Genomic DNA, 22,941 nt, shown 5'->3' with positions numbered 1-22,941 from the left:
AACATGGAAGAACTTGGCTGGAGAGGTTCTACAATGATATACTCAAGACCAAAAGGGTGCCTCAACAGTTTGAGATCACACACACACTAGCAATCCTGAAATCTGGAAAGCCAGTACATGACACCTCAAGTTACTGGCCAATTGCACTGCTGAGCATGTGCTTCAAACTACTGGAACAACGCATCCATAACAGAATACAAGGAATAATAAACAACATAACCCCAAAACATCAGGCTGGGTTCAAAGCAAGTGGAGCTGCTGTAAGTAGGTCCTAGCCTTGACATCGTATATTGAGGGTGGATTCCAAAACAAACTAAAGACATCAGTGGCCTTTGTTGATCTGTCAGCAGCATATGATACTGTCAGGCTACATGGACTCCTGCTGAAGTTAAAAAAGTATGTCTCAAATAAGAAACTGATGACACTTGTGGGAAAAATGTTAACCAACCATCATTTCAAGGTTAGTGTTGGACAAAAACAGAGGCAAGTCATTTACCTTAAAAAATTGGGCTCCCCCAAGGGTCCGTCCTAGCACCTTTACTTTTCAATCTGTACATCAGTGACATGCCAAACACTGCTAGTGAAAAGTTTTACTATGTCGACGACCATGCCACAGCCATGCAAACCAGCAGACTTGAGGAAGTAGAAGCTATGTTATCTAGAGACTTAGAAACTCTCAACACATACTACAAAGCATGACTCCAGCCAAATGCAGCAAAGACAGAAGTCTGCACATTCCATCTAAACAACAGTATTGCAAACCAGCAGTTGGATGTGCGCTTCTGCCAACAAAAGGTTAGAAATAATTTCCAGCCTAAATACCTTGGCGTCACACTAGACTGGTCTCTGATGTATAAAAAAAAACACTTGGAAAAAACAAGCCAAAAACTAAAGACCCAAATCAACATCATATGAAACTAGCTGGTACAACATGGGGTGCCAATGCAACGACTCTAAGTACTACAGTACTTATGCTGGTGTACCCAGGTGCCGAATACTGTGCTCCAGAGTGGTAACATAGTGCCCACACGAGGAAGCTGGACGTACACAAGCATGAATCAATGAGGATTATTACAGGCACATTTAAATCCACCCTGATCCCCAGGCTGCACATCATCAGCAACATCTCACCACCTGAATTATGATGCCAAGAAGCAACCAATCGAAAATGGAGGAAACTACACAACCCCGACTACCCACAAGACCTCCTAATTCACACAGTCTTAAATAACCCTCTCCCAGACCACTTAAAATCTCACAATCCACTGTGGCATAATGGAAGGAGGGACGAGAAGTTTGACATTAAAGAAGAGTGGCACAGGAGGTGAAATGCTGCAACAACAGCACATCAAGGTGTCCAAGACCCAACTGCCAGCCTACCCAGATTTCATCTGCAGAGAAGCGAGTGGACACGGCTGAACAGAATAAGAACTGGCCACATCAGGTGCAACACTATGATGCACAAGTGGGGACACCAAGATTCTCCAGCCTGTGATTGTACTGCCCAAGAACCAACTGTTCAACATATTTTTAGAGACTACCCTCAGAGGAAGTATCTTGGACCATATAGTGACTTCATTAATGCTACTCCCTCTGCTGTTAGTTGGCTTCAACATTAGATATTGAACCAAGATTAAATGTATCTGTCCTTTTTTTTAAACTTGCAATTATATTAGTTAAAGTAGTCAGTAATATTAAGTTAGTAATTTTCACAATTTAAAAATGTGCATAATATTTGTGCCAAAAAGTGAAATTAATCTATATGTAAGTACTTAACTAGATATACATGTAAAATTAAACCTTATATACCTGTCAATGTTTGTTGTTGTTGCCATAGGATAAACAAATAAAGTTCATGAATATACTTACATCATTCAGTTTTGGAAGAGATGATTTATCACTGTTAAGCTTGTGAAAACGGCGAGCACGTTTGTTACGTATGCTACCAATATCATGCAGGAAATCAGAATCATCAGTCTGGACTCCTAGGTGGCAGAGCAGTTTCAACAGACAAGCTAAACAATCCTGCTGCCACTCACTGCCCTCCTGCTGTAAGACACCTGTAAAAAAAAAACCTTTCTTCAGAGTCTGAGTTGTTCCTGCACATATACAGTTACACAAAATGACAATACTTTCACCAGATGACTGTAAGGGATATCACATCCAATGTATTCCACTCTGTGCTTTATTTGGTGGTAATTTCTGCACTACCTATATTTGATTTACATTGCTGCAAACAGCCATCTGTCATCGAGGAAGACAGTATTTGTTGCACACAAGTATGTAATAAAGATAATATGTGGTGCTAAGACAATCATGACTGTGGTCAGAAAGTCACCACTTTTTTTTCATTGAGAAAATTTATTACAAACATAAAACTCACTGATCATAGTGAGTGGTCAATACTACGATCCATGACACATGCAAATAAATAGATTAAACTGCAATAATTTACCCATTTTACTGGTTGTTTACTGGCTGTGGATTATATTATTTTTAAAAATACAGCAAGCAGCTGCTATTTTATGAATTTTTGTTTGCACTTTCACATTACCTTCAATAAGCTTAATACACATTCGAGTGTTCAGTCAGTACATCATTACAACATCGACAGCAAACTAGATGCTGCAGCGACAGCAAACTAAACTGTGCATCCAGCTGTATTTCTTAAAATAAAGTAATAAACTAAACCTAGCACTTAATTTGTTCACAATGGTAAATGATTTCTGTTAAGCAATCCACTTCTTCAGGTGTGGAATCAATTGACTGCTTGCAGTAGCTGAGTACAATTTTCAATCCGGTTTTGTAATATGATTTTATTTGTAGTATTCCCTATCCTGAATCTCTATTGATCTTGCTAAGCATAAGCAGAAGTCAGCCACAAATGGTGTCTGATCTTGTTTCCAATATATATAGGGGTTATCCACAGTAATAAACATTTGAGCTTAATGAACACTTACATTCTCTCATATTAGGTGCGCATTATTCTACTTCTCAACAATTTATTTCAGTGTGAGATACCAAGAGGTGACACTATGTTGATAAGAGAAGTGGCCGGTAAAAAATAACTCTACAGGGTTTATTAACAAGTGTCTATAAGTGAACTGCTTCATTATATTTGTGTTTACGTGGCCTAGGAATAAACATATGAAGGAGGAAGGAAAGTAGCTATTCCCAAAGTAACAGCAGTTTATCTACTATTGCTTGTGTAGTGTTTACATGAATATACAAACAACAGTTACAGGTAGCTGAAAAGATTAAGAGTAATCTGTGTGTCAAAATCACAAATGAGGAAGAATTTAATTCAAACACAATCAATTATGTGCTCTTAAGATGAGTATTCCACTCTTGAATCTGTAGCAATAATGGGTAAAAAGAAGCGTATTTCATTAAATTTTATTTTCAGTTCAATGTGATTATTAATTTCTTGCCTTATGGGTGTAGGAAACAAGTTAAGTCCTTTGCTTGAGGACAGGAAAACATGCACAGATACACCCCACCCCCAATCCACCTCAAAATGACCCACTATGCAAAGAAGTAAAATCTACATGGAAATTATTTTTATTACTAGTCACGATACTATTAAAGAGCAAAACACTTTCTGAATATCCAGTTTCACCTTTTTGTTATACACTGACAAACAGAAGATTACAACGGTCATATTATTAATTAAACATTTGTGGGAGAATGGTGTATAAAGTTATATGGAGGTATGTCATAATGTACACCAAGGGGCATTTGGAAGCATTATGTTAATTACGATACTGACAGTGCTGACTTCAGGAAGTAGTTGCCACTAAACTATTCATTTCTCAAAGAGCAGTGCATATTTTTTCTGAAATTTCAAATATTCTTCTTAACCATAGAGTTGATCATCTTAATATATTGAAACTATGTACAAGCTGAATGGCAATAATTATAATTCATACTGAATTTTGGAATACAGTATGACAGGTGATGAGACTCAGGTTATGCACAACAGAACACTATAATTTATCAGTCAATGAAACTGACCGGTGGCACTGCTAACCTTTCGGTTTCATTCATCATTCAGACAAGAACACCTCAAACAATAAACAGCAAAAAGAGAAAAAAAGAAGGGGAAAAACACCACACTGACGCATCATAAACATATAACAATGCAATTGAAGACCTCTCTCAAAGAAGTTTGCACATCACATTCTTGGAAATATTGAGTTTGCGGTGGACTAAAGTGATACATCATGTGAGACATGCTACTAACGGATGTATTTTTTTTTCCATTAACAAGTTGAACTATTTGTAGATGTAAAGTTAACCATCCAGGAAGAACATTGCATATCAATGAAAACAACACATGTGGCTGATGTAAGTTTCACTCCAAAGGATATTGTATTGTTAAATAAAAGCACAGAAAAGAAAACAGATCAATCAAACTGGAAGCAGAACGTCAACAAATGTGTGAGGAACAGTGGAAAATCTTAATATTTCCACAGCTGATAAAGATGTGTCTGAAAGGACTGCATCAAAGACTAGATTAGATTACATTCAGTTTTTGTTCCATAGACCCAAAAGTGAGAGGCATTTTGTGGGTGTGGAACATCTCGGAAAGTACAACATAAAAAACATAGAACATTCGAATTTAACATTCACTTTCCTGATCATTTTTCAAGAGACTGTCAATACATGTGCATACATCTCAGAGAAGTGGAGCTGCTAATATTTGCAGAATCAATACACAGTCAGAATGAAACACCGTTATGCACTTTTAACAAATTTACATACACAAAATTCCTAATCTTGACTGTCAAAAGTGAAATCTAACAGAAATTTTTATTTAAGGTGGTCTAATAGTCCCTGTTAAGATGTCAATATACAGAGGAGGAGGAGTTGGCTACCAAAAAGTCATTCAAACTGTTTAAACACTGAAAGTGGCAAGTACAAGAGCACTGTACCTCATTGGTGTGCTGGTCTTCAGTCCAGTGATTGGTTTGATACAGCTCACCATGGTACTCTATCCTGTGCAAGCTTCTTCATCTCCAAGTACCTACTGCAACCTACATCCTTCTGAATCTGCTTAATGTATTCATCTCTTGGTCTCCCTCTACGACTTTTACTCTCCAATACTAAATTGGTGATCCCTTGACGCCTCGGAACATGTCCTACCAACCAGTCCCTTCTTCTAGTCAAGTTGTACATCATTATATTGTAAATATAAGTGCCAATGGGGCAATGACACTTTTGCACACCACAACATTTTGACAGGATACTTTAACAATAGCGGAGAGAAAGTTTATTGTTTCAGATCATCTGGTTTTCTGCCCTGGGACCATACTTTTCCACTAACTGGGAAGAAAAGAAGGGTAACAGATGTCATGAATGAATGTATGTACTGGAAGCTCATTTACATACATCTTTCATCATAAAGGAAACGAGCCAGAATGACACTGATGATGTCAATGTTCTTGAAGGAATTAAAAAGTGTAATCCAAACTTGAAAATTACTAGTTACAAGATCGAACATCAAATGCATATGATCCAAATTCAGTCTATGTGTGTCTTAGTCATAATGTCATTCACCCTTGGGTAAATCATTCTCTGCTAAAAACAAAAGAGAAAATTAACCTCGAGTTAACACCCCTATACCCGTTACGAGGTTTCCTACATCTATCTACATTTACATGAGTACCCTGCAATTCACACTTATGTGCCCGGCAGGGGGTTCATCAAATCACTTACACATTATTTCTCTACCGTTCTGCTCTCTAATGGCGTATGGGAGAAATTAACACAAATCTTTATGTGAAAGCTATGATTTCTCCCTATGTGGATGCGGCCAACAAAATATTTTCACAATTGGAGGAGAATGTTGAAGAGCAAAAATTTGTGAAGAGACCTCACTGCAATGAATAATGCCTTTGTTGTAATGATTGCCACCAAAACTCACTCATCACATCCAAGATAAACTCTCCCCCATTTAGAAATAATACAAAAAGAACTGTCTTTCTTTGAGCTTTTTCGATGTCCTCTGTCAATCCTAAATTCTTTGTTGTAAAAGAGATTTCCTCTACTGGCGGACAAAAGGAGGGACTTGGTGGATACGTGCACAATGATGTACAATACAGGGTATTTAGCTTCTGAGCGAACAGTTCAATTTATATTTCCTCTACTAAATTTTGTCTTTGTTTTTGTTTGTTGTTATATACATAACTACTTTTTTGGGGAGGTTAATTAAAGAAACACACTGTATTATTTCAGTACATCTGATAATATATCCTGTTAAAACTTTTCATTAGACCTGGGTTCGAGTCCCAGCTGCAGCACAAATTTTAATTCATTTCTTCTGCTTCAATCATTATTGTAGACTTTTCATTATTTTTGCCATTGTAAGAGAAAATTATATTTTTTTACACAATGTACTTTTACAGGATATGAATAACTTTCTTTGAGGGAAGTGTTCAATTACATAGCAAACTTTAAACCAATAAAGCAAAATCAATGACATATAATTTTAGCAATTACTTTCCACTCTGCTCTTAATCAAGTCCACATTTCTTTAGCAGCAAGTGCTGCATGGCATATTAGATGTCAAGTCATCAAAAACCACATATGAAGAGTTTGTGACATATGTGGGAAACACAGCTACGAGAAGCGGTATCTATAGATGTATAAAGAGAAAAATGGGATTGTTTATCACTTTGTTGATGTATTCAAGGGCGTGTTCACAGAAGGGTATTATTTTGGTCAATGCACCTCTTGTAACAGAATAGTTGGTGGTCAATAACAGCTGAAATCCATATCAACTGAGATTGACAGTCATGTCTTTTGTTGTACTGTATCACTGAGGCTGCAGTTTGTTCAGTATATTGATCCAAAATGTGACTCCTCTTAAAACAGTAACAGTAGAATGTTACTGTCAGTTCTCGCTAAAAACATTGAGATCAACCGAGGAATACTACCACCATCGTGTTCACAATTCCACCAAGGCCACGATATCATCGCTATGGAATTCTGACATCATCACGTCACTGCCCCGTGAAGGCCATCCCCACCCTGCCTCCCCAATTCATCGCGGTATTAATTTTAATGCAGTGCAATTTTACTGCCTTCATCATATTGCACAGAAGCTGTCAGTAGGCGAAGCCTGCATTTATTATATCACAAGAACAACTTAATACATATGGTATTCGAAAATGCATAATACACTGGTGTGTAATGTCAATTTTTTTTAATAATTTGATTGCATAAGCACGGTCATTTCTTCACTTGCTGTATGTGCATCTAGGAGACGCTTGCATTGAGCAAAGATAATTTTAACATTAAACACTTATCAGAGAAATGTTCTCTTCACTTTCTGCATCAAGAATGGAAAGACATGATAACAATGGATAATATGACTGCTGACAAGAGGAATATTGTTCAACAAATAACTGCAGTGCAGCAGAATGGAAAGAATGTGTGTTACCTGATTGGGCCCACCAACACATGTGTTGCATATGCTGGAATTGTATACCCTTTACAAATGGCTACCCAAACTCCCACTATGCAAGAAGTGGTAGTAACAAATAATAGCAATGAATTACCTTGTGTGGACCCTCACTAGAATTACTGGTGAGACCTATCGGTAAGTACTCATCCATCTATAATTATTATTACATGTGTATAACATTGCCCTTAGGGTTTTGTTATTATTACAGCTACAACTGTCCCAGGATATAAAGAGGTGTTCTAAATGTCACAAAAGCCACAATAGTCTGCAGCACAACTGGACACAGTGTCCCACACATACCACACAGCAGCAAGTCTGCATGTGTGCATAGTAATAATTCTCTCTGTCTGGGAGAGCCTTGCTGAAGATGACAGATGAACACATTACTATAGAGTGTGTTCAATTATAGATATGACTAATGCTAGATGCACAGTGCTATGCTTGCAATGCTGTAATAATAATAATAATAATAATAATAATAATAATAATGATAACTTAAGATGACATGCCAAAAAGACACTGAACAGACAATGTGCACTGTGCATTGTGTTAATCCTTTGCTTTGACTCTAAGGTGATGGGAATCGCTATGGAATGCTTGTAAGCCACACTGTGTGATATTCAATACAAAGCTCATGCCATCCCTTCTTGGTAACAGATGCAGCTGTGAATTCAGCAAGCCCTTAAAAAAAAAGGGGGGGGAGAACTGTCAAAGAGTAAAGATGTCAAGATATATATCAACACCTTCTGCTGCGAGGCACTGTAAGTATTAGCGCTGATGGCGAATAGTGATGTGTAAGAATGTAGACAAAAAATAAATATGCTTAACTGATAATTCCTTTCGTTGCACATGAGATGAAGTCACTGCAGTACTCCAGTGGCAGCAAGCTTGCCACTGGTGGTATGGTATTGAACAGAAAGTTCTACATGGTGATAGCATTCAAAAACCCCCAAGTACTGACATACAGTAATATTATGCATGGACAAATGATGTTGAATATGTGATGTATGAGTGCAGATATCAGCCTTGTTCCAAGGAAACATTCACTCTCTGTCAGTGATACTGGGTGATCATACAATCTTTTCAGGTGACTTCCTTGGAGAAGTTAAAATATTTAATAACAGAGAATGTACAAGTCTACAAAGGCAGAATTTAAAGAATTTAATGTATGCTGGCCATGCAATACAGCATGTGCTAGAGTGTCAACTGAGGTGGCAGCTATATATCCACCAATTCTATGAGGCATTGTGTACTAATCTGCTGGATGTAGCTCCCCAAGCTCTCCACCCACCAGAAGAAACCATAGCTTAACTCTATGCTGTACATTGTTGGAAGTGGAAATGTATGAATCAACTCTGCCAGATATGGGCACAGAACTACGATCTTCTTTAAGTTCATTTATATACGCAACTACATATAAGTGTCAGAAAAAAAAACCTATACATGTGTTGCTTATTTTCCTACAAAATTCCTGCATTCTAATGTAAACGAACAGTGCCACCATGACCAAGTGGACGAGGTACCCTCATCACAATGGTCTTTTAGTAAGCAACTAGTCCTGCAATGATACGACAATTCAGATCAGGCGGAATGGCTTGCTACTTCCTGATAACAACCATGCTACGATCGTCAGACCACCTGATAGCAGGAAGCTGTTAACACATCCTATTTCAACCCAAGTAGCAGCTATTACAGAAAATTTTGCATGACACTGATGGATTCAGTGACAGCAAAGATATTCCATCACTTGATAACTTAAAACCAAACAATGTACTCATATTTGACAACACAGTCCTGGAAAACCAGGTTCCAACATGTAACTATTTTTCTTTCGACCGTCACATAAAAGCCAATGTATTTTATTTGAGCCAGACATACTCATGGATTCCAAAGCATTTGGCAAGGGATAATGCAGACCTTATTAACACATTCAAACATGACAATATAAATTCCAAATATTTTTACCAAGTGCATATACGAACAGACATGACGTTAAATGAACTAATTAAAAATATGTGAGGATTGCCGGAATCACATGCATTATGGCTTCTTAGTTATAGATGAAATGGAAAAGCTGAATGACAACCAGTATAAATAAATTTCGTGAGTTTCTACTTAATTGGTAGTGCACCGATACACAACTGTATCTGTATATTGTAGACAATGGACAAATTTGTACATGTGTTGCACACTTTGTAGTGCTTTGAGAATTTCCGTGTGAATTCGGTTGGTTGGTTTGTGGGAGTAAAGGGACGAGACTGCTACGGCCATCGGTCCCTTTTTCCATATACTAAAAACACCCTCAGAGAATAAAAAATGTTGAACAGAACAGACGACAGACAACACAGAACAAGAGAAACTTAGACAAAGACTAGACAAAATGAATTAAAATCACACAGAGTGTGATGGTGGTTGGCCGACCATAGGGAAAAAAAGGAAAAGCCAACCACCGAGAAACATATTAAAAAATCAGGCTAAAACTGTAGGCCAGAAGCCAGACTCAACACTAAATAAAAATAGACACTTAGAGCAAATGATAAAAGCCCCCTGCCCGAATAAAACACAAAACTATGCCAGTCATGGCACTGTCATCATGTAAAAGGGCAGGGAGTGTATCAGGCAGCGCAAATGTCTGCCTGACCACAGATAAAAGGGGACAGCCTAAAAAAATGTGGACCACTGTCAAAGCTGACCCGCAGCAACAGAGAGGAGGGTCCTCCCTGCGCAGTAAGTAACTGTGTGTCAGCCAGGAGTGGCCAATGCGGAGCCGACAAAGGACAACTGAGTCTCTGCGATTGGCTCGCATGGATGACCGCCACACAGTCGTCGTCTCCTTGATGGCACGGAGTTTGTTAGAGGTGGTCAGACCGCGCCATTCAGCATCCCATAGAGCGAAAACTTTGCGGGGTAAGACTGCTCGTAAATCAGTCTCCGGGAGGCCAATGTCCAGGTTTGGTTCACTGGTGGCCTGTTTGGCCAGGCGGTCAACATGTTCATTGCCCGGGATACAGACATGACCGGGGTCCACACAAAGACCACAGAGCAGCCGCAACGGGCAAGAGTATGCAGGGACTCCTGGATAGCCATCACCAGACGAGAACGAGGGAAACACTGGTCGATAGCTCGTAAACCGCTCAGGGAATCGCTACAGATAAAGAAAGACTCACCTGAGCAGGATCGGATATACTCTAGGGCACGAAAAATGGCGACCAGCTCAGCAGTAAAAACGCTACAGGCAGCCGGCAAGGATAGTTGTTCGTAGTGGTCCCCTAGAGTTAGAGCATAACCGACCCGACCAGCAACCATCGAACTGTCAGTGTATACAACGCCAGAGCCCTGATACGTGGCTAGCATGAAATAAAAGCGGCGGTGGAAGGCCTCCGGAGGGACTGAGTCCTTCGGGCCCTGTGCCAAGTCGAGCCGAAGGCAAGGGCGAGGAACACACCATGGGGGTGTACTCAAAGGGGTCCTGAAAGGAGAGAAGCTCTTTGACGCGGACCGCGATCGTACAACCTGACCGGGGCCGATGTTCTGGCAGACGGACGACCGATTGCGGGAACAGAAGATGATAATTTGGATGCCCGGGCAAGTTAAAAACATGAACAGCATAAGCGGCCAGTAAATGTTGGCGCCGCAACCGCAGTGGAGGGACACCTGCCTCCACAAGTATGCTGTCCACAGGGCTGGTCCGAAAGGCACCAGTGACAAGTCTTATCCCGCTGTGTAGTATCGGGTCCAGCACCTGCAATACAGATGGGGATGCTGAGCCATAAGCCAGACTCCCATAATCCAGACGGGACTGGATTAATGCCTGGTAGAGCCGTAAGAGGGTAGATTGGTCGGCGCCCCAGCTGGTGTGGCTCAAGCATCGCAGAGCATTTAGATGCCGCCAACATGTCTGTTTAAGCTGCCGAATATGAGGCAGCCAAGTCTATCGGGCATCAAAAACAACTCCCAAAAACCTATGTGTCTCCACCACAGCAAGAAGTTCGCAGGCAAGATAAAGCCACGGCTCAGGGTGGACTGTTCGGCGCTGGCAGAAATGCATTAACGCAGGTCTTGGCAGCGGAAAACTGGATACCATGCGCTACAGCCCAAGACTGTGCCTTGCGGATAGCACCCTGCAGCTGACATTCAGCAGTTGCAATGCCAATGGAGCTATAGTAGAGGCAGAAGTCGTCAGCATACAGGAAAGCGGAGGCAGAATTTCCCACCGCTACAGGGAGCCCGTTCATTGCAATTACAAACAGGCAGACACTGAGGACAGATCCCTGTGGTACCCCATTTTCCTGGACTCGGGAGGAACTATGGGAGGCCACAATTTGCACGCGGAAGCTACGATACGACAGAAAATTTCGGATTAGGATCGGCAGAGAGCCCCGAAGACCCCAATCATGAAGTGTAGAAAGGACATATATGACGCCATGTCGTGTCGCACGCCTTCCGTACGTCGAAAAAGACAGCGACCAGGTGCTGACGGCAGGCAAAGGCCATACGGATGGCGGACTCCAGGCTCACCAGATTGTCGGCGGCGGAGCGGCCTTTACGGAACCCACCCTGAGACTGGGCCAGAAGGCCCACAGACTCCAGTACCTAATTCAACCGCCGGCTCACCATCCGGTCAAGCAACTTGCAAAGAACGTTGGTGAGGCTAATGGGACGGTAGCTGTCCACCTCCAAAGTGTTCTTGCCAGGTTTCAAAACGGGGATAACAATACTTTCCCGCCATTGCAACGGAAACTCACCCTCGACCCAAATATGGTTGTAAAGGTCGAGGAGGCATCGCTGGCAGTCCACTGAAAGGTGTTTCAGCATCTGACAGTGGATGCGATCTGGCCCAGGAGCTGTATCAGGGCAAGTGGCGAGGGCACTGTGAAATTCCCACTCACTGAATGGAATATTATAGGATTCAGGATGGTGGGTGCGAAAAGAAAGGCTCCGAATTTCCATCCGCTCTTTAATTGAGCGGAAGGCCAGTGGGTAATTTGAGGAGGCGGAACTCAGAGCAAAATGCTCTGCCAAGCGGTTGGCAATTACGTCGGAGTCAGTACAAATTGCTCCATTCAGTGAGAGTGCAGGGATGCTGACAGGGGTCCGATAGCCGTAGAGGCACTGAATCTTGGCCCAGACCTGCGATGGAGTGACATGGAGGCCAATGGTGGACACATACCGCTCCCAGCACTCCTGCGTGCGTTGGTGGATATGGCGGCGGGCTCGCGCATGCAGCCGTTTGAAGGCGATGAGGTGTTCTATGGAGGGATGTTGCTTGTGATGCTGGATCACCCGCCGGCGATCTTTAATCGCTTCAGCGATCTCAGGCGACCACCAAGGCACAGTCCGCCACCGAGGGGACCCAGAAGAACGGGGAATGGCAGATTCTGGGGCAGTAACGATGCTGGTGGTGACAGAGAGAACCACCATATCAATGGCTTCATGAGAAACAGAGTCAATAGCAGCAGTGGAGGAAAACAAGTCCCAGTCAGCCTTATTCATAGCCCATCTGCAAGGGCGCCCAGAAGAGTGACTCTGTGGCATTCACAGAAAGTGTGGAAAGTGGTCACTGCCACACAGGTCGTCATGCACACTCCACTGGACAGATGGTAAGAGGCTAGGGCTGCAGATGGAAAGGTCGATGGCAGAGTACATGCCATGCGCCACACTGAAGTGTGTGAAGGCACCATCGTTTAAAAGGGAGAGGTCGAGCTGTGCCAATAGATTCTCAACGATGGCACCTCGACCTGTTGCCACTGACCTACCCCACAGAGGGTTATGGGCATTGAAGTTGCCCTGTAACAAGAAAGGTGGCAGCAATTGGGCGATCAGTGCAGCCAGGACATGCTGTGGGACATAACCATCCGGTGGAAGATACGGACTGCAGATAGTAACAGCCTGTGGCGTCCACACCCGAACAGTGACAGCCTCTAAAGGTGTTTGTAGAGGGACAGACTCACTGTGAAGAGAGTGAAGGACATAGATGCAGACGCCACCAGACACCCTTTCATAAGCTGCCTGGTTCTTATAATAACCCCGATAGCCATGGAGGGCGGGGGTTCGCATTGCTGGAAACCAAGTTTCCTGAAGAGCAATGCAGAAGAAAGGGTGAAGGCTAATAAGTTGTCGGAGCTCAGTTAGTTGGTGGAAGAAACCGCTGCAGTTCCACTGGAGGATGATATTGTCCATGGCTGAGAAAGGCGTGAAGGGACTGGGAAGGCACTTTATGCCGCTTGTTCACTCGCTGCCACCGATTCAGTACCAGCGCGAGTAACATCCATATCCATGGCGTCTGAGGGACCGGCGAGATCCACGTCTTCAGCAGATGCCAGAATCTCGACCTCATCCTCAGATGCGGAGCTTGTAGGGAGCAGTGGGACGGGTGCCACCGCACTGCCGTGATTTTTACAAACCTTTTTCTTCTTCTGTGTCTCTCTCTGTACCTTCGGTGGTTCAGGCTGGGAGGGCTTCCCTGGTTCAGTCTCAGGGACGGACGACGACCGTGAGGCCCTACGACCAGCAACCGGTGGTTGTTTGAGCCATTTGCAGGTGTCCACTTTTAAACCAGTCAGAACTTGCGAAGGGAGGTCCCCAAGGAACCCCTTCCTGGCGAGAGAAGCCGAAGAAGTCTTACGCTTCTCCGGCTGGGAGGGGGGAACTGATGTCCCCAATGGTTGGGGGCGGGGGGGTGTGTGTTGCTCCTGAAGGAGATGGAGCAGGAGCAACAGGGAGTGAAGTGCCCCCCACCATCAAGGGGGCAGGTGTGGTCATTCAACTCTCAGAGCTGACTGGAAGTGGTGGAGCTAATGGAGCTGTAACAGGAGTAACAGTGGTGGCATAAGAAGACGTCATGCACACCGGATGAAGCCGATCATATTTCCGCTTAGCCTTAGTGTAAGTTAGTTGGTCCAGGGTCTTGATTTCCATTATTTTCCTTTCCTGCTGCAGAATCGGACAGTCCGGCAAGCAAGGGGGATGGTGCCCTCCGCAGCTGACGCAGATGGGAGGCGGGGCACATGGAATATCAGGATGGGATGGATGACCACAATTGCGACACATGAGGCTGGAAGCACAGCGGGAAGACATACGGCCAAACTTCCAACACTTGAAGCACCGCATTGGGGGAGGGATATATGGCTTTACATCACATCGATAGACCACCACCTTGACCTTCTCAGGTAATGTGTCACCCTCGAATGCCAAGATGAAGGCACCGGTGGCAACTTGATGATCCCGCGGACCCCGGTGGACGCGCCTGAGGAAATGGACACCACGTCGCTCTAAGTTGGCGCGCAGCTCGTCATCGGACTGTAAAAGGAGATCCCTGTGGAAAATAATGCCCTGGACCATATTCAAACTTTTATGGGGCGTGATAGTAACGGAAACATCTCCCAGCTTATTACAAGCGAGCAAAGCCCGTGACTGGGTGGAGGATGCCGTTTTTATCAATACTGAACCAGATCGCACTTTGGACAAGCCCTCCACCTCCACAAACTTGTCCTCTGAACGCTCTACAAAGAATTGAGGCTTCACGGATATAAAGGATTCCCCATCAGCTCTGGTACAGACGAGATACCTGGGCGAATACGTCTCACTTTCATTCATTGCCTTTCGTTCCTCCCATGGTGTGGCCAGGGAGGGGAACGATTTGGGGTCATAAACGTTAGCTCTAAAATGAGCCCTCGAACGCTTAGAGACTGCTGGTGGCCGGCCACCAGCAAGAGAAGATGTGCCACGCTTCATTGCGTGTCATCCACCCTGATGCCACCTACTCCGACCAAGGGCCTTCCCCACGGGCGCCACCCAGCCACACCAAAGGCCACCTGGCAGGATGGCCATTGCCGGGAGTCCTGATGCCCCAGGGAGATGGGCATCTACTCCTTGGCATAGGTGGGGAGTTAACGGCGCAGGCATCAGTAGAGCGATCCCTGTGTTGTCAGGGGGCTACAACCAACAGGGTACATGGCAGCCCCACTACAACGGACTGGCTACCGTGCTGGATTTTAGGTGACATGTCGTCCATGGGTTTCGTCTGTGCAGAAAGTGGCACTGCACATTGCATGGCGGAAAGTGCATGCAGGAACGGATCCATGCCCAAGAGATGGAGAGCGGGCAGGACTGCAATGCAACGACGAATAAGCTGGCGAAAGTTCTCAACGCAAGAGGGACACAATGCACCAAGTAAGGCGCCCTTCCCCAATCGGCTCGCACTTTGGAATAATTTTGAGATATGGAGGTCAAACCCGACAGGGGACCACCACATAAGGCCGAAACATTTGAGACTCCTTTTAGTCGCCTCTTACGACACGCAGGAATACCGCGGGACTATTCTAACCCCCGAACCCACAGGGGGCCGTGGGAATTCCAGAACTACTCGTCCTTCTACCGTCTCAACCATATGATATTTTAAAAATAAGTGTGAGTGAACATACGTACTGAGCGACACATGTTTGTGTGTGCAGGCTGGAAAGGGCTCACGAGTGCAAGGTAGATGCCATGGTCGAATGGCATCGACAAGTGTTTGCTGCTCATGCCACGGAAGTTGTATTGGAAGAGCAAGAATTAGTCATGTAGTATTCCTTGCTGTTTTAGTGTCTGTGATTATTGTTAAAGAAAATGAGCAATTACTTCATGTGTTGGACTTACTGGAAGAAAGACATGTTCATAAATTATATGGTTGTAAAAACTACGCTACTGCAGATGTATTTTATCGAGTCTAATGCAAGACAAATCGGTTGACTTATAAACATTCGAATACTGATGTGAGAAATATTGAATTTGTTCTCTGTTGAAGTTGAAATATACTATGTCTGAGTTAAAAGTATTCTTTGAGTACTAAATTATTTAAAAAATTGAGAGTGTGTCTTATAAATTCCCATAACCAGCATTATTCTTCCAAGGAGGAGGTTTTGGAGATCGATGGAGCTGGCAATCCAGAGAAGAAGATCGGCTGCGCAGATCAAGTAAGTCAACCGATGTGAGAGAGGTGTGGATTTTGCTTGCAATCCAAAGTCACACCACTTCTTATCATCACACATCGTTAGAACTTGTTCCGGTGGTGCAAAGCACCAGGCAGTAGCTATAAAAGATGAGATGCTGAATGCCAGAATTGAAAAGTCAACACAATGCTTAATGGATGCACTTAATTTTATCGAGGTAATAGATACAAAAGTTTCATCCCATCATCCCTTGTAGTTTCAGAATATATGTTTAAGTTGTATGTAATCACAGAACTGGCTCACAGTGGTATAGAGAATCATGTTGGTTACAAAGTGTGAAGTTACTGAAGCACGAAAAGCTATCTGACAGAAATTACGATTGTTAAAATTATGGCAGTTGAAGTGAGATAGCCTTTTTTGGAAACATTTAAACAGTAACTGGATAACTGGAAGTCTGAAAGGCTCTCACACACTGTGAATGGAGGTAGAAAAGAAGAAGAAGAAGAAGAAGAAGAAGGGGGACGGGGAGGGGGAGGAGGAGAAGATGTGCCATTAATGCTTTCATTAACGTCCAGTGATGGTGAGTTAGACAGAATATATGAAGTCGGCAGGAAGAAACTATATATGTTAGGTAAGCACCCCATATGTTTAACAGAGAATGCCTGGCTTATAGGACTAATATTCTTAAACACTTCGAACAGTATATAGTATCTCCAGAAAGAAATAAAAGCTTATTGTGGAATATTATGTATGACTGATGCACATGGGAAAGGCAACACCTTAAAACGACGAGCAGTAACAAATACAAAAATATAATTAATCCATGTTGAAATTCAGCATAAAGACTGAGAAATCTACCTCTGGAGTATTATGATAACCCAAACACAATCATAGAACAGTTATGGCTACGCACAATGTCAACTGCTGCAGAAAGTACGGGTTAAAAATGTGAAATTATATAAATTACTTCACAACTTCAAGAAAGAGAAATCATTGAATAATTATGGAGATGTTTGCTCGTGCATTCTAAAGTTCAGCACACAAAACTATCCTGTGCAGACATGTTGTAATAAGAGGACTGAATGATTTACGGCAGGCTGATCTCATAGATATGTGACAATATTCGCAATCGAATACAAGTTTCAAGTACATTGTCATGGTCATATTTAAAAATATTCCTAATTTGCATTGGCTCTGTCATTTTATTTTATTTTATTTTATTTTTTTTTTTGGGGGGGGGGGGGGGGGGGGGATTAAGGGCGCTCAACTACTGAGGTCATTAGTAAAACTCAAGGGGAGGGGAGGGGGGCGGGGGGGGGGGGGGGGATGACACCAGAAGGTTCTTACAAAGATGCAGATAAAATAAGTCAAGGAGTTAGATGTCTTTGGACAAGCCACTCAAAGTAATGAAACGAAGAACACGAGCAGCTGCTCGGAGGTCATCAGCTAAAATATCCTGTAAAGTAGATGGCAGAGACAGGACAACACGAGATTGACTAAAACGGGGACACGACAATAAAACATGGCGCACTGTTAATGCATGACCACAAGGGCACTGCGAGGCTGGGTCACCGGAGAGCAGGTAGCGGTGGCTAAACCGGCAATGCCCAATCCGCAACCTGGTCAGAAGGACCTCTTCTCGCCGAGATGGTCGGGAGGAGGTTGTCCAAACAGTTGGGAACGGTTTTACTGCCCGGAGCTTGTTTCCTTGACGTGATGACCAAGTATCCCACCACAAAGACACAAGCCTCTTACAAACAACCCCACTAATGTCAAGAGGACGGGACACAATGGGAGGCTGGCCGAGGCAGGAGGACTGCAGCATTGGCTGCAGCATCAGCAGCCTCATTCCCAGGCACTCCTACATGGCCGGAACCCACAGAAAGCTGACAGGAGAGCCACCAGCAGCAGAAGAATGAAGTGACTGCTGGATCCGTTGCACCAAGGGATGGACCGGATATGGAGCTCCAAGGCTCTGAAGAGCACTGAGTGAATCAGAGCAGAGTACATACGATGAATGGCGGTGGCAGCGGGCATACTGAATGGCCTGATGGAGAGCAAAAAGCTCGCCCGTAAAGCTGGAACACTGGTCAAGGAGCCGATATTTAAAGGTGCCGGCCCCGACGACAAAGGCACAGCCGACACCATTGTCACTTTTGGAGCCATCAGTGTAAATAAAGGTGTGACTGGCAAGTCGCGCAGGAAGTTCGACAAACCGTGAGCAATACACTGCAGCCGGAGTACCCTCCTTCGGGAGCGAGCTGAGGTCGAGATAGATATGAACCGGAGCCTGGTGCCATGGTGGTGTCGGGCTCTCACCCTCTCTGAAGGTGGTAGGGAGGGCAAAATCCAATTGTCGAAGCAGGCGATGAAAGCGGACTCCAGGGTTCAGCAGGGCAGACACATACAACCCATAATGACGGTCGAGAGAATCGGCGAAGAAGGACTGATAAGAGGGGTGGTCGGGCATTGACAACATCTGGCAGGCATACCGACAAAGCAGTACGTCACGCCGGTAGGTCAATGGTAATTCGGCAGCTTCAGCATAAAGACTCTCGACGGGACTAGTGTAGAATGCTCCGGTCGCAAGACGTAACCCCCAATGGTGGATGGAGTTGAGATGACGTAAGAGGGATGGCCGAGCAGATGAGTAGACGAGGCTCCCATAATCCAGCTTTGATCGGACTATGGACCGATACAAGCGAAGCAGAACAGTGCGATCCGCTCCCCAAGATGAAACACAAAGAACTCTAAGGACATTAAGGGAACGTGTACAACGGGTAGCCAAATAAGAGACGTGCGGAGACCAACAAAGTTTCCTGTCCAACGTGAGCCCTAGAAACTTAGTTGTTTCCACGAACGGGTGAACAACGGGACCGAGATGTAAGGATGGCAGAAGGAACGCTTCATATCGCCAAAAGTTGATGCAAACCGTCTTCTCTTCAGAGAACCGGAAGCCATTTGCCACACTCCATGAGTATAGGCTGTCTAGACAACACTGAAGGCAGCGCTCCAGGAGGCACGTTCTCTGGGCACTGTAGTAGATCGCGAAGTTATCGACAAAAAGAGAGCCTCAGACATTAGGTGGAATGCAATCCATAATTGGATTGATCGCTATGGCAAAAAGGGCTACGCTCAAGATGGAGCCCTGAGGCACTCCGTTCTCCTGGAGGAAGACGTCAGACAATACGGAACCCACACATACCCTAAACTTTCGTCTGTTAAAAAGGAATCAATAAAAAGGGGCAGGCGACCGCGTAGACCCCACCTGTGCATAGTGTGGAGGAGACCACCTCTCCACCAGGTATCATAAGCCTTCTCCAAATCGAAGAACACGGCTACCGTTTGGCGCTTTCGCAAAAAGTTGTTCATGATGAATGTCGACAAGGTCACAAGGTGGTCAACAGCGGAGCGGCGACGACGAAAGCCACATTGAACATTGGTAAGTAGTCATCGAGATTCAAGAATCCAAACTAACCGAGCGTTAACCATGCGCTCCATCACCTTACAGACACAGTTTGTAAGAGAAATGGGGCGGTAACTAGAAGGAAGGTGTCTATCCTTCCTGGGTTCGGGTATAGGAACAACGACGGCGTCACGCCAAAGTATGGTGACTTGACCTTCGGTCCAGACGCGATTGTAGGTACAAAGAAGGAAGCTTTTGCCTGCCGGAGAAAGGTGGGCCAGCATCTGAACGTGAATGGCATCTGGCCCCGGAGCAGAGGACCGGGACAGTGCTAGTGCACATTCGAGTTCCCACATAGTAAAGGGGGCATTATAATTTTCCAGATTCAGCGAGTGGAAGGAAGGTCGCCAAGCCTCTTCTGCCTCTTTCCTGGGAAGGAAGGCAGGGTGGTAATGGGCGGAGCTTGAAACCTCCGCGAAAAAGCGGCCGAAGGCGTTGGAGACATCCACAGGATCAACAAGGACCTCATTACCTGAAGCCAGGCCAGGTACCGAGGAGTGGGCCTTAATGCCCGACAGCCGGCGCAGGCCACCCCAGACGACAGAAGAGGGAGTAAAACTGTTAAAGGAGCTGGTGAAAGAGGCCCAACAAGGTTTTTTGCTGTCTTTGATGACTCTACGGCATTGCGCTAGGAGTCGTTTGTATCCAATACAATTCGCCAACGTAGGATGGCGGCGAATGGTGCGTAAAGCATGTCGTCGAGCACGGATAGCGTCTCTACAAGCCTCATTCCACCAGGGGACGGAAACGCGACGTGAAGATGAGGTGGTACGAGGAATGGAACGTTTGGCAGCATGGATGATAACAGCCGTGAGGTATTCGACCTGACTGTCACAACTGAGAAAGTTGTGGTCCGGAAAGGTCGCCAGGGAGGAGTAAAGTCCCCAGTCAGCTTTTGGTATGTTCCAGCTCGAAGGACGTGGGGATGGGGTGTGGTGCAGGAGATGAACAACACAGGGGAAGTGGTCGCTCAAATAGGTGTCAGAAAGGACATACCACTCGAACCGACGGGCAAGAGTGGTAGAACAGATCGAGAGGTCCAAGTGGGAGTAGGTATGAGTAGAGTCCGAGAGGAAAGTCGGGGTGCCAGTATTGAGGCAGACAAGATTGAGATGGTTGAAGACATATGCCAAGAGGGAGCCTCTCCGACAGGATGCAGGAGAGCCCCAAAGGGGATGATGGGCACTGAAGTCGCCAAACAATAAAAACGGCGGAGGAAGCTGAACAATCAGGTGCATCATGTCAGCCCGACTAACTGCGGATGACGATGGAGTGTAGACGGTACAAACGGAAAAAGTAAAGGCAGAAAGAGTAATACGGACAGCTATTGCTTGGAGTGGGGTGGTCAATGGGATGGGGTGGTAATAGACATCGTCCCGAATGAGCAACATGACCCCACCATGAGCTGGAATACTGTCCACAGGGGTAAGGTCAGACCGCTCCGAGGTATAGTGGGGAAAAGCAATACGGTCAGTTGGGCGCAACTTGGTTTCCTGGAGACCAAGGACGAGCGGACAGTGCAGGCGGAGGAGCAGTTGTAATTCCTCCCGATTAGATCGAATACCTCTTATGTTCCAATGTAACAAAGCCATCACTACTCAGAAAAAAGGGGAAACAAAACGGGTGAGGAGCTGGTCACCTCGACGGCCGTGGAGGGCCAGGTTTTGAGGGAACAATGCTACAACTGGCGGGAGGCAGATCCTGTTCCATCGAGTCGTCGCCAGCTGCGGCCGCTTTCCCGGGTTGCGTAGGAGGGGCAGCATCATTCGCCGACGAGAGGCCAGCTGAGCACCTGGCAGCAGAGCGTCCCGGCGAAACTGAGGACGGCCGGGAGTAGCGACTCACGGATGGAGCGTCAGACAAAACATGCCGGGGTGGAGAGGGTGATAAAGACTTCTTCTTGGAGGCCTTCTGGGAAGTCCGATGAGGCACGGGGATGGTGGGCTGGACCTGAAGAAGGTCCACACGTGCGGGGTCTGTTTTGGAATGCCGGACCTCGGAAGCCGGGGTCGCTTCTCAGGCAGCGGAGGGGGAGGAGGAGGAAGGGTGGCCCCTGGGGCAGAGGGGGCAGGGGCCGCGAGGGAGGAGGATTTGGAAGGCGGAGGCATAGACCCCGGATGGGGTGAGGAGGTGGAGGGGGGACAGGATAGGGGTGAGGATACTGTGGAAGAAGTGGACACGACTGAGGCAAACGAAGTTGTCAACGTCACGGGATGGAGGCGGTCATACTTCTTGCTGGCCTCAGAATAAGAGAGGCGATCCAAAGTTTTTAATTCTTGAATCTTCTTCTCCATCTGATACGCTGGACAGTCTAAAGATCTAGGCGAGTGGATGCCAGGACAATTGACACACCGAGGTGGTGGGGTGCATGTATGTTCCTCATGAAGAGGACGTCCACAATCACCACAAAGGGGCTCAGCCTCACACCGTGACGACATGTGTCCAAAGCGCAAACACCGAAAGCAGCGCATAGGAGGCGGGACGTAAGGTCGCACGTCATACTGGTAGCACATCACCTTTACCTTCTCCGGGAGAATGTCCCCCTCGAAGGCGAGGATAAAGGCCCTGGTGTCGATGCGACGGTCTTTGGGGCCGCGCTGGACTCGCCGGACGAAATGCATGTCTTGGCGCTCCAGGTTGGCCCTGAGCTCCTCATCAGATTGCAGCAGGTGGTCCCGGTGAAAAATAACCCCCTGCATCCCATTCAGTGCCAGATGCGGGGACAATGGACACTGGGATGTCCCCTAGTCAGTCGCACGGCTGGAGCGCCGCCGAGTGAGTGGCGGAGGTGGTCTTTATAAGAACGGACCCCGAACACATTTTACTGAGAGCCTCGATTTCCCCGAAGATGTCCTCGATGTGCTGGACAAAGAACATGGGCTTGGAGGTGGCGAACGTCCCCCCATCGGTCCGAGAACAGACTAAATAGCGGGGGAAGTACTTCGCCCCAAGCCGGCGGGCCTGTCCTTCCTCCCAGGGAGTGGCCAAGGGGGGAAAGGGCAGGAGAACCAGAACCAGAGACAGTACCTTTCTTTTTAAAAGACTCGGCCGCAGAACGACCCGATACATGTTGACGT

At 45.5% G+C, this 22,941-nt stretch overlaps 1 protein-coding gene across 1 annotated transcript in view; it reads right to left on the bottom strand.

Moving 5' to 3' along the window:
• Positions 1-22,941, bottom strand: part of LOC124602586 (ubiquitin carboxyl-terminal hydrolase 34) — a 499,996-nt gene that overhangs the window by 228,861 nt on the left and 248,194 nt on the right. Inside the window, exon 24 of the mRNA XM_047136330.1 lies at positions 1,870-2,060. Coding sequence (XP_046992286.1) covers positions 1,870-2,060 — 191 coding nt within the window. The remainder of the gene's footprint in view (positions 1-1,869; positions 2,061-22,941) is intronic.

The sequence above is a fragment of the Schistocerca americana genome, chromosome 1 (assembly GCF_021461395.2).
Source record: "Schistocerca americana isolate TAMUIC-IGC-003095 chromosome 1, iqSchAmer2.1, whole genome shotgun sequence".
In the NCBI taxonomy this organism is placed as follows: domain Eukaryota; kingdom Metazoa; phylum Arthropoda; class Insecta; order Orthoptera; family Acrididae; genus Schistocerca; species Schistocerca americana.
Note: the sequence above shows the minus strand (reverse complement) of the source record. Positions and strands in the feature narration are given on the sequence as shown.